General features: G+C 38.9%; 1 protein-coding gene across 1 annotated transcript in view; it reads right to left on the bottom strand.

The window, feature by feature from the left end:
- Nucleotides 1–1026: 1026 nt before the first annotated feature.
- SLC2A9 (solute carrier family 2 member 9) overlaps nt 1027–13056 on the bottom strand; it is a 76189-nt gene continuing 64159 nt past the window's right edge. The window contains exons 11-12 of the mRNA XM_058804340.1: nt 11622–11749; nt 1027–3076 (exon numbers count right to left, since the gene is read on the bottom strand). Coding sequence (XP_058660323.1) covers nt 2819–3076; nt 11622–11749 — 386 coding nt within the window. The 3' untranslated portion in view covers nt 1027–2818. The remainder of the gene's footprint in view (nt 3077–11621; nt 11750–13056) is intronic.

A 13056-nucleotide genomic window follows, 5' to 3' on the forward strand; every position in this document is an offset into this window, starting at 1 on the left:
AATTCTATGAGACATCTCTACCTATGCATTCAGAGCTGGGCTCCAAATGCAACTGTAGGCAAATGTAAGATGATTTTATCTTGTTGCAGAAGTCCTGATTTCTGATACAACTGCTGTATCAGGTCAGCATGATATTTAATTGAAGTTATCCAGTGGTAACATTTTCAACAGTGTCTATAATGTATGCTGATGAACAGCACTAAGTGCTAAATTCTGCTCAATCTAATAATATTGGTTTCCAATTTTCCACCATGGCTCAAAGCACATCTTATCATACCATGTTAGTAGCCCTAACTACAAAGTAAAGTAATTCCCAGTCTGAAGGAGAAGGTCTGAATTTGCCAGTCTTGCCCTGAAGGCAAAAAAGGAAGAAATTTTTCATAACATTTTCTTGAGGGCTGGCATTCACACTCAGTGTTTACATAACCACTCACCTTGCAAGCCTCATGTAACCCTTGGAATAGGGAACTAAAGGCACTGAAAGGTAGTACTTTCATTTGCTGTATATATAATTTTAAAAGTGGTTATTACAACAATATTTTTGTACAGTTTTCTCCACAGTATTTGATTAACTTCCATTTATGACTGTCTGTTGGAATAATCCCACTTTGCTCTCTTTCTTAATAGTAGCACCAAACCCATAATTTTTTTATTTTTCATTCTCAATTCTCTTTCTCACATATATTTAATTTTCTTACTGCTGTACTTCTATCCCAGTGGAAAAAAACTCCATAAAGTCTGGCATAAAAGCACCCATCAATTTTTTGTAAATTACCTAGTAATGAAATTGCCCTATTAGGTCAGCTTACAATGTCTGTGGTAAATATGCCATATACAAATAAATCACAGTATAAAACTATATGCATAAATTAGTAGTAACAGCTGAACATTAGGATCTCTGATTATAATTTACAGTGTAATTTACAGTGTAGAACAAAACAAAAATGAGCTTATTACTTGGAGAAATACAAACAACCCCCCCCCCTCCCCCTGCAGATACCAGAAAATAATTATCCACTGTGTGTGTATATACATGAATATAAATCACAGAATCATAGAATAGCCTGGGTTGGAAGGCACCTTAAAGATCATCTTGTTCCAATCCCCCACCATGGGCAAGGACACCTTCCACTAGACCAGATTGCTCAAAGCCCCATCCAATCTGGACTTGAACAATTCCAGGGATGGGGCAGCCACAGTTTCTTTGGGCAACCTGCTCCAGTACCTCATCACCCTCACAGAAAAGAATTTCTTCATAATATCCAATCTCTATCTACCCTCTTTTACCTTAAAGGCACTAATATTAAGCCACTGAATATTAATATGCATCTATGCTTGGAATGTATATACATATATATTAATGTATGCATACATATATGAATGTATATGCAAATTTTCTTGCAAAAATGCTCCAAATTAATGAATTTCTAGATTAGTAAATATAACTTGTGGAAGCAGTTGACTCTACCTACATGCTGCACTTTCTTCTTGTGTCTTACTTCTAACTGAGAGCAGCTCAAAGACTTACTGACTTTCCATATAAAACAGCTATTTAATTTAAAAATTCTTTTTACATCAACATCCAGGTACCTAGAGGGATCAAGAAAAACTGTTATCAAAATTACAAACTGTAAAGATGATGTTCATTAAGAAAAAAAATCCCATTAATTGGTGACTGAACCACTGAGAGCCTGCTGAGTCTTTCTCTCATGAAATCAAGCAGTTTTACAAAGCTTTAGATAGCTTAGAAACTTGGTAATAAGAGGTAGGCCTGGTGGTTCAGAATCTAATGCCCAAATAAAAATTAGTGTTTAAGAAATAGGGGTCTAAATTCCTATGCAGACATCTAGTATTGAGAACTAAATTGTCAGGTCTCAGGGAAATTTGGGCTCCTAAGACTTGTTTTAAAAGGAATTTGAAAAGAAAAGCAATAAACAAACAAACAAAAAAATTAAAAAACCCTAACCCTTGGAACACTTCATGTTTGAATTTTTGTTTCAATACTATGCCCTACACATACCATCAGAGTTCTCTCACTTCCCCATGAGGTTTAGTTTTCCTTTATATTAAACCTTTTAAGTTTAAAAATTAAAATTATGTAAATATATATATTCAGAGAAATGCAGTGCCAGCAAACCCAGAAACTAGAGACAACTCTTGTTGAGCACGATTTTTACAAACTCGATTACTAGTGAATCAGAATTTGCAAGTGAGACAAGGAAACTCATCAGGACCCAGAGCTGCCATTTGTGGGAAGGTGGGAGATGTTCAAACAATGCAGCTGAAAGTCAAAATAGCTAGAAAAGGAATGGGAGGTCAGGGAAGTGCCATGTCAGATCTCGTGGGGAGCTTGAATGACATCTTGGGAAACATGGAGAAATTCATTCTGGTGCCATTCCAGCAGTCTGCTGCTTCTCAGCAGTCCCCACTGGGATCTCTTCCCTTGCCTCTGCCTCCTCCTCCTGCAGAGAGCATGCCCACCTCCCTGTGAGCACACAGGGGTGCTCAGCCAGCTGCTGCTCAACACCTGGCTCCCCACTGCCACTTCACATCTCCAAGTCTACATTCCCCATCCCACTCACCACTCACCTGCTTCACAGGTGCCAAGGAAACTCCATCTCATTTAATTTATCAATTGCCTCTCCTCCACCCCTCATTGTCTCAACTGTTACCCCAGCTGCTAATGAGTTCACCCATACTCACTTAGAACATTTTCAAAGGAGAAGCATTTCATGATCTTCGTAAAATATACAAGTTGTGCACTGCTATAAATAAAAAGAGCACTCTCTCCCCCATCCCCTGAAAGAACACGCTGGGTTTACACAATCCCTTTTATGGTTTCCCCATTGTCCACTGGAGATGTGAAGTTTGATTCTTGTTCTTCACTTGGTTTCCTCTCCCCGGGGTAGTGGTTCATCTCTTGCATTTCTAAAGTTACTTTATTCCTTTTGGCAAATGCTTGGCTGATCTCATGAAATGTCTTATTTTTTGTTTCAGGCAGGACAAAAAACAGGTAGGCTGCTCCTGCAAAGCAGACGCCAGCAAACACTAGGAAGCAGTAGGTCTGCAAACCAGCCTGTGAATAGAAAACAGAGGAGATGGCCATTACAAAGGAGAAAAAAATTCAGAAGAAAGGCAGGAATGGTTTGAAAGAAAAAATGGGGAGTATGGAGCAATTTTAAACCAAGTACATTACTGGCATTCATTGCTAGTTGGAGTGCTGAGATGTTCAAAAAAATGCATGAAATTTTGGTTCTTCCAACACTGCCTGTGCCTGTCGACAGCAAAGCAGGTTCCTGGCACAGGCACACAGAGCTGCAATCTGGGCAGCGCTGGGAGACACCAGACTGAGCTGGGGAGAGCAGGGGAGAGCAGGAATCCTGCACTGTGCTCAGCTGAGCCTGACACTGCCTGGGGTTCCTGGAAATGGGGCAGATGTTTCACTGGGTGGTTCTGCACACCACATCCCAGTCCCAGCTACAGGAACTGAGGCACGCCTCAGCAGTGCTGTGCACCTCTACAAACCCATGGAGAAACTGCCATAGCCAGGGGCATCTTCATCACAGCAGTTACAGGCTTTGAGATTTGCAAAATAAATGAGGAAAAACCCCAAATAGCACACATTTGTTATCACTCTTACAGTTAGGGGAGTTCACAGCAGGAAAAAAAGTCCTAAAATGCATTTCTTTTCATGCTAGAAAGTGTAAGAGTTAGTTAAGGGAATGCAAAGTACAGATCATATTTGAATATTATGGATTTTAGTTCACTGTAAAACCAAAGAGAGTAGGTGTAAAGAAGTTCATTTATAAATTGATTATAAAGGCTCCCACCAGCCAGGAGGAGTTGTAGTTCACTGAAACATAACTATTTCTTTCCTGGTGATTATTGGATCATTTAGAAGCTACCAGTTACCTTTCAGCAGTACAGTTGTGAAAAACATTTGATAAATACCATATTGCCATCTGAGCTTTGTTGAACTTGGAACAGGTTTGATACTATGGCTCCACAGAAGCCACTTGCAGCATTTGCGGAAACCTCCCTTCCTCCTCTATTAATTTACACTCTCAAACACCTTATGTACCCATATCTTTCTAATTTCTTTTATTAACAAGGCTGAATTAAGCCGGAAGGAGAATCTCCAACTCCAAAAATAAGGTGACATTTCTGTGATGCCTTGTCTGAGGTCATGAACAGCAAACCCAAGGAGAGCCAAACTCCTCACACATCACCTCAGGTGCTGCAAGGCTGAGGTTACCCCAGGGAAAGCCACTCAGGACAGAAGAAACAGACCTGTCTTCCTCAACACACATATTTATGGATGCCATTAAAGGTATGTAACTGAAACAAGTAAGACAGAGCCAGTAACCTTCATTTTACACATTTTTGTAACAGCCTCTCATCATGCCTCGTTAGTCACAGCAGTCCTACACTGCAGGCTGGTTTAACTCCCTGCTTTGGGTGCTCAAGGTGTATGCAATTCTTGGCACTATTTTTATGTTTCACTTGCTCATTATGCATCATGCGTGGTGTGCAAGAAGAACATTAATTCCTGCGTGGAACAAGAAAGAAAAAATGGAACAAACCCTTTCCTGCAGCTGCTTTTTAATACCATGGCTGATTTCCAGCCTGCCTAGTCACAATGTTCTTTGTTTCTGTGGATAATTCATTACCTAGTTCAGTGCTTCCAATCCTGCCTGAAACAGGAAAAGCCAGCAAGTGCATTCTCTGATATTGTTTATGGACTCTAGAGATCACCAATACTTTTTCATTAAATCCTAGAAGCATGAAGTCCTCAGCAAGCTGACAATCAGAAGCCAAACAGCATGGATAACGTGGAGGGGGGGAAATATTCTGGCATGTAACAGATAGAACTTAATAGAACAAATAGCTTATACAGAGGCAGAAGCAAAAGGATATAGTAGACAGGCGAAAAAAATTTTGCAGTGCCTCATAAATCATCCTGTCTTGCTAAGAATTGAAATTTTACATCTGGATCTTCTGCATTTGTAATTGCTCTTCAGCTGAATGGCAGAATTTCTACCCAGAATCATGTTTCTCACTTTTTTAAATTTCACTGAATTAAATATTCTCCATGATGAAAGTGAATCTTTAATACCCCATATAAATAAACATGGCAATCAATTAGAATAAATTAAAATAAATATTTTTTGGTGGTGCAGCCACAACTTTGTGCCCCCTTTCTAATTCCTCTTGATTTCTTTGCTGTCCATAAGCTAAATAAATTAGCGCTTATTATCTTTGATTCATATCTAAGTAAACCTCTTCTAATTGAACTAAACACTCATGAGAGCATGTTTTATTTGCAATTATTTTACCTAATGTATTTATATTTATTTGTAATAATCATGCTCTTCTTAATTTCTACAATCCTCGAGGAAGCAGCCCTCAAGGACCTCCAACTGAAGTTTTACAGAGAATAAGTTAAAAATTAAATTTTGTTATAAATCCTACAAGTGGGTTTTGTAGGGTTTATTGCATCCTGCAGGATTTCTCCAACAGGCCCATAATTCCCAGACAGGAGGAACACTGCAGGGTGACCATAAAAAGTCCTTTCATCACCAGCCATTCTTCAGTTATAATATTTTCTTAAAGTTGGTTATTATTTACCCTCACAGCAAAGGAAACCCCTCATTCATAAACCTTTCATAAGTCATCCAGGGTTCAATTTATATCACCCAAACCTGCATTTGACACAGAACATCACATACTAATTAAATTACTCATTATAAACATGAAACCCTCTATATGCACTGCAGACTGATAAAGGTTGTAAGACAGAAATACAGGGTAAAGGGGGAGGAAAATGTTAAATCACAAATCCCAACTCAGTAAAAACCTTTAGTGGGACATAGGTGGGATACAGTTCAGCCTAGATGTTTAATTAATTTTTGTCTGTTTCTGATGTATTTTGAACTGCCTGGTGCTGGAGGAAAGATCTGAGGGATGGAACATGCAATAGATTGGCCCAAACATGTCTGATGTGCCCATCAGGGAACCTAGAAGGTGAAATAATGTGGTGAAGTGCAGTAAATGCTGAGATATTGAACAATGGATACTACAGAAAAGGTACTAACAGACAGATCTGCAAGGAAACAGGATCTTTGTTCCATGAGATGTGTACTTTTATTGAATTTATTTATATTGGATATTGTTTATGTTATGTCCATGAAACCTGTGTACCTCACTATTTGTAATCACCACAGTCTCATAACTAACCTGTAGTTTCTCTGTTGTTTTACCCCTTCCAAGGTGCTAGAGGTGAGCCTGCTGCTGCTGCTGTAGAAGTAAAACCAGAGAATATTGCTTATCCTGGGCTGGGGTGGGAGTAAAAAGTTGAGGAAGAACTTCAGTTAAAGTCTTTGGTGACAAAGCACGGATTCTCTGCAGCTCTGGGTATTTGAGCCTACAGACATGGATGGCCTCAAGATTCTTCACTGACAGGTGCACTGCCAATGATACAAGAATAATGACAATATATATAATAAAATTGAAAAGATAAATCCTTTTTCTATGCTTTGTGACAGTATTTCACCTGCTAAATGGAGTAGAAGCCTCTCTGGTCAAAAATTTGAATACTCGTATCCATCAGAAGAGAAGCTTGATTCTTCTGGTGCATACAAGTATTCAATTTAGCAAAACATACCCCCTCTGAACAGTTGGAAGGGGTAGCTAAAAGAGGAAGGGAATGTCAGAGGAAGAAGTAAAAGCAAATCAATTCTGAATGGAAGTTCTAAGCAAATAGAGAAAAAATTCAAGGCAAGCGTGTGGTTTCTGTATCTCTGCATTTCCTCACGTGAGGACAGGCTCCTGCCTCACCCCCTGCTCCAAGCAGGAGCAGCAGCAGCGGCCCTGGGCATGCAGGAAGCTCCAGGGCAGCCCCATCCATGTCCCTCTGGCACCTCCACCCATGCTGCTCTTTTCACACCTCCACCCATGCTGCCCTCTCCACCCTGCCTGCACGAACTGCTCAGGCTCAGAACACAGTGCACCTTTCAGAACAAAGCTGCTCCTCCTCCCACACCCCCAGGCAGCCTTGCCAGAGCTGGGAACGTTTCCTCAGTAATACCTGAAGCCAGGCTTTCACCTGCAGGATTACAAACCCAAAGGTCAGAAGGAGGCCAGGACAAAGCTCTACAGCAGCCTGTGCCTTGCAGCTGTTTTCCCTCAGCATTTCCTTAAGCAAAACCTCCTGCAGGAACACCCAAGGTTCAAAGGTGAGCAGAGCTTCAGGTGGATCCCCAAATAGCAGCAGTGCTGTCTCCTGGTAGATATCCATTCCATATCAAGGGCAGATGCACACTGAGCATCCTTGAAGGACCAGGCTTTCTGGGGTTACTGAGGGTCACTGCCCTGTCAGGTCCATGGGGAGGGCAGAAGAACAGCAGACACATTTATTGATGCAATCTCCTGAGGGAAGCACCTACTAGGTCAGCAGACTAATAAAACCTCTCCAAAGCAGGATTTGCATTGGATTTTTCAATGCTGGTTAGGGCTATTTCTATATAGTTAATAGTTAAGCATAAACTTTAAAATGCATCACCTTCTATTTTTAATACCAGCTTTCTAAGGAGGCCATTTGAAAAACAACATTTCTGCAAATTCTGGCCAGCTGAATCCTGAATTACTCATTTTTGTCTTTTCTGCAGATGATCAAGGCTTTGTATTTGTGGGGAAAAAAAAAAAAAAAAAAAACCAAAGAAATTATTTACCTAAGACACACATGCAATTACCACAAAAAAGAATTGAAGTTGAATACTCATGCAATTCCCCCACATCAGATCCCAGCCATGGCAAGCAATCAGGGCTGACTTTGAGGATGAAATAGAGCTGCATAAGCAACATGTGTGAATAAGCAGGTGCAGCTTTGCCACATTTTCTTAAGCAAAGGGATGAACAAACCTATCCCCAGCTTGTGAGGGGCTGCTATTCACATTAGAGAGAATGTACAGGCATTTCCCCCATCTCCCTTTAAATTCAATAGTAAAAAATACTTAATTTTTAGCATCATGGACTGACTTTGAGTGCCCAAAATGAGTGAGAAAAAGAGCTCATTTTTTAAAGCTGAAAAGTAAACTGAAATAAAAAACCTAGCATTGAAATGACCAGAATTCTGGTTTTAATTAAAAAACCACACAATTTGCTACTTTTGAAGCAATCTAGCTGAGAACAGTCTTCCTGCTAATAGCTTGCATGCTGTGAACAGCATGTTCTGGAGGAATATAAAAGTAGTTGAGAGGACCATTATGTGCTATTTAACAATGGTCGCTTACTGACTTAACACACCCTGTAGCAAAAGTTAAATTCTAAGCAGGGCTGTGATACTGGAAACAGGAAAACATATATTCTAGGGCAGGTACAGCAAAATAAATGAGCAAATGAAAGAAATCTGAATTAATTTAACAAACATAACACATTAATATTTTTAAAACAAAACTTTTGGCTCTTCCCAGCAAATACTCCTTGCATTTGGAAGTTGCCATGAAGATTAATGTCATGAGATGTGGGTCAAATTGGCTTTTGAGGTGCTGAGGTCAAGTGATAATGGTTCAATGTCTTACAAAATTGATCAGCAGAAAAACTGTTATTCATGTAGACATTTGACTTCACTTTGTTTCAAATTGATATAATGCAGTGAAACAAATGGATAAGAGCTTGTGTCCTTTCCCCTTTGTCCTTCTGTTCCAGACATAATTTAAGGTTCTGCTGAAAGTGTAGGACAATGAAGAAGGACTGAATTATGCTCATGTAACATAATTCCTAAGTAAAAAATAGAGACATTTTTAGACATGAACTGCAATTTCAACCACGACCTTCACACACACACACTATCTCTTCATAAAAATGTAGCAGATCCTTATATTGTATCTCTGAAGTGGGTTGCTTCCAATTAAGACAAGCACGTCTAACCCTCTGATAACCTACATTTCATTTTCTTATCTTTGAGGGGAACTTTAACTATTTCCCCTAACACAGGGACACTGTCATTACATGAAACATCCAACGTATTTGAAGAACTTTGAAGCACCTTGGCTCAGGGAGACTATGCATAACTTTCTGTGCACACCTGTTATTAAAGTCCTTGTGCTGAGCAATAGAAAAAGTCAAGGGATGCTATCACACCGTAAGGAAATAATAAGGACAAACAAAAGACAATCTTGCTGAGTAAATGAATCTTGAGAATGAAATCCCTGGTGTAAAACCAAGGAAGAAATAAAGTAGAAGTAAAAGAGAGCCTCCAGAAACCAGTGTAATGACTCAGAAGTACTACTTCACAGGCACAAATAAATTAGTTTCTGAAAGGAGGAAAATAAACACATATACAAGTCTTGGCATAGTACTAATGGGCAATCTGAACTAAGACTTCCATGGTTTTAGCACCCTTATCCCATATGATACTGAGCTCCTTCTGGATCACAGGTCCAAGCAGATTATTTATATAAACCCCAGTTAAGAGTCAAATCAGTTTTCCATATAGCAGTTCCCTAATCACAATGGGAGATTCCTCTGCATTCCCCAGTTATTGGAAACTTTTATATTAGGAGGAAAGTCTAAAGATGAGCTGTTCTTGAAAATTAAAAATATAAAATACATAGTAATTTAAATATTTATTGAATATGTACTGAATATACAATGTGACTTCGACATCAACAAAAGACTCTGCACAGTTTTCTAGAAAGAGAAATTATTAGGACGGAAAACTTCTGGAGAAATCTGCCATGGTTTTCTACAGTGTATCACTAATTTACCATGGAGTCTTTAAGTGCCTCATAACAATCTAATAGCACAACTTGAAATATGAAATAAAAATGCATTAACATGTAGTGAGAATAGCATGTTGGGAAATTATTTGGTAATTATTGATGTTTAGTAATTCTTTGTATTTACACAACACATTACAAAAAGTAAACAGAAACTTTTTCTAGATGACATGAAATTTAAGGTCCTGCTACACCACTGGATTGCTGAAGTCTATCCCTGCAAACGAATGAAGAGTATTTCTTTAACACAAGAAGCCTATCCTACTGCACCAGAAGTTTTTGGCCTTTTAGATTATACTTTTCTGCTGGTTTGTTTTTCCCTGTGCCTGCTTCAGCTCATTGCACCCATTTCCACATATATACATTCTAATTTCTGATTTACTATGACCCTGTTCACATTTCAGCACCTCAAATAGGTAGTGATGAGGTCTGGAAGAGAAGCCACATCCAATTTCTTTTTAAATTTTGTCAAAAATTTATTTGTATACTAGATTTTCAATCTCATCCATATATTTTAATGTATGACTCAAGCCACTCTTTGATTACATTTATCTACAGATGGTTGAAGGGCAAAAATCTAGTCATTCAAATTAGTTAATTGGTGACATTTGGAAAACTAACTACTGGTTGATTTTTTTAGTAACCCTAAACTTAACAGATTTGTTTCCCAAATGTTTGGAATAATTTTGTAGAAGCATACCAAGGATCAAAAAAAGTGGCTGTTGTTTCTCAAGCAATCAGGTTAGTATTCAAATACACAGGCAGGATTATGCATTCATCCTGTGAAGGTACCTTAAAGATTTTTTTCCTGGTTAAGGTTTATAGAATGAGCTAAGAAGATATTGCCTCTATGTGAGGAAAGTGGTGACTCATAAACTGAATTTTGAGAATAAGGTTGACTGAAATAGGAAAAAAGTTAAAGCTTGGGAAAGAGGAGATATTCTATTTGATCTTGTGAAAAAGCTTTAAAAATCAAAGTTTGAGTAACACTGCTTTCATCTTTAGGTACAAACTCTAAGCTTTTTCTCTTTTTATTTCTCTTTTCTTTAAAAGAAGAAAAAAATCCCCCCCAAAAACTTTCAAGCTGGAAATAAAATTTATCCTCATTAAAACTAAACTGGATAATTTTCTAATCATACAACTGGATATTTTTATGACATCTAATGATAAATTCCCCAAGGCTACAGCAAACTTCATATGGATGCATACTAAATCACTCAGAAAGCTTTAATATGTGTGTGGGAAATTATAAAATGCAGTTTGCCTTTTAATCTGAATTTATTGAGGGTCTTTTTAAGCATTTTCACCAGATGATCTGTCAGGTAGCATTAGCAGAACAAGTAGGGATTGTCATGAGTTCCATTAATTCAAATCTGACAGCTACACAGAACTCGGGTTATCCCCAGTTTTGTGCAGGAGGCAGAAACTGCAGTTTTGAAGAAATGTGTCCGGATAATTTTAAAAAACCCCAAAAAACAGAACAAAAAAATACACCCCCCCCCCAAAAAAACCAAAAACAAACAAAAAACCCCAAACCCAAAAATTTACCTAAATGAAAGTATTCTGAGTAAATGTTCCTGGATTCATGATCTTGTTCTCTGTCCCTGCCCAGCTGCCATGGAGGCAGGTGGCAGAACCAGCTGGGCTGGAGCAGAGGGTCTAATGCTACCAAAACAGTCACTCCTCATCTTCTGGAAGAAAAACCTATTAAACCACACAGAAGCATCCATTTGCTGGATGAGCTGGGGCTGCCCCCTGGATTGGGTCATGTTTACAAAAGCTCAAGGGAATTGTCAGCAGCAGTGATGTCACAGCATGTCAGTCGGCAGGGATGCCGAGTACCTGGATGAAGGGGAAGAGCAGTCCCACTGCGAAGTTGCAGAGCCAGTTGACTGTCCCAGCTATCATGAATGCAGCTGGCCTCTGTGACTGCTGGAAAAGCTCTCCAGTGAGGACAAAGGGAATCCCACCTGAAACAGGGTCCAACAAGAGTGGTTTTAGTAAAGTCCCATCAGCAGAGATGAACAAGACTCGTGACGCACACCTCCATGAGTAGCACTGCTCTGCAAGGCCTTCTGAAACACATCTGTGCAAATCATATTTCAGAGAATTGGCCCTTCTTTCTTTCATGCCATCACATCTCCTGGTTGACATTCTTTTCAGAGATGACAAGCAGGTAACAGAGAAGAGAATCCACACAACAGCTACCACAGCATCATGTGATAAACTGTTTATTCAAAATAAGAATGATTGTTTCTACTACAATGCTTGAAATTCTGAAAATTCAGAGATACTCCAAAATACTTTTAGATCTTAGCAGTTGGAAAGATGGCTCCAAAGAGACTAACTCCTATTTTTTTATAATTATTACCCACTTTTTTCAGCAATAAAAAAGACCAAACTTTTGCTTCCCTATGAGTACACTTGTCATTGATGCTTATTTAATACATTCCCTTATCAGACACTGCTGGCACTTCTGGAGAGGTCTATTTCTCCCATCAGCCAAGGACTCTGACCTCCATAATAACAATTGCAGTTGAATACCACATTTGTGACATTTCTTTCCTTCCACTTAGGCAGTGGACTATTTTGTACAGCGCTGGCATATAGCAGTAACCCCCAGGGAGTAGCTGTCTAGTAGCTGAAAGTCTCAGTTTATGATCTTTGGCTTCCTTCATTCCCATCCGATATTTCCGTAGAAGTATTTCTATTTTTAGAGAATAAAACCTGGATTTTACTTGTTGATCAGCTACATAATTCAGTTAATATTACACATTAGACATATATCTACTTGCAGAATTATTTCAGTTTTGAAATAATTATTATTACAGTTTAAGAACTGTACAACTAGTAACATTCTGCTCTTACCAGTTTCTGCCTCTAGGTCCTCAGGTGTGCTGGTATTACCTGTCTCACCATTCAGCTTTGTAGGCAAGACCCATATACACTGTGTAAGACTATGTAAGTCCTTCCTCAGTTTTAAGCATTTTAATAAGATAGTATAAACAAACAAAACCATATTTATAGATATATTTACTTTCAAAAACCTCTATAGCAATACTGACCTCCAAAAGATTTATAAATTAATAAGAAAACACCACTACAGACTTATCCATCCCCTGGCTTTTCTCCTTGCACATCTTCCCTCGGTCTATGTGCTAATCTTTTGCACTGCCTTTACCCTTGGACATTTGGGAATTCATCTCTAAGTGCACTATGGGGCTGCATCCTTATGTAGCCCTGTGTGCTGGGGGGGCCTGAGCTTAAACACATGCAC

Source organism: Ammospiza caudacuta, chromosome 4, assembly GCF_027887145.1.
Source record: "Ammospiza caudacuta isolate bAmmCau1 chromosome 4, bAmmCau1.pri, whole genome shotgun sequence".
NCBI classification, from domain to species: domain Eukaryota; kingdom Metazoa; phylum Chordata; class Aves; order Passeriformes; family Passerellidae; genus Ammospiza; species Ammospiza caudacuta.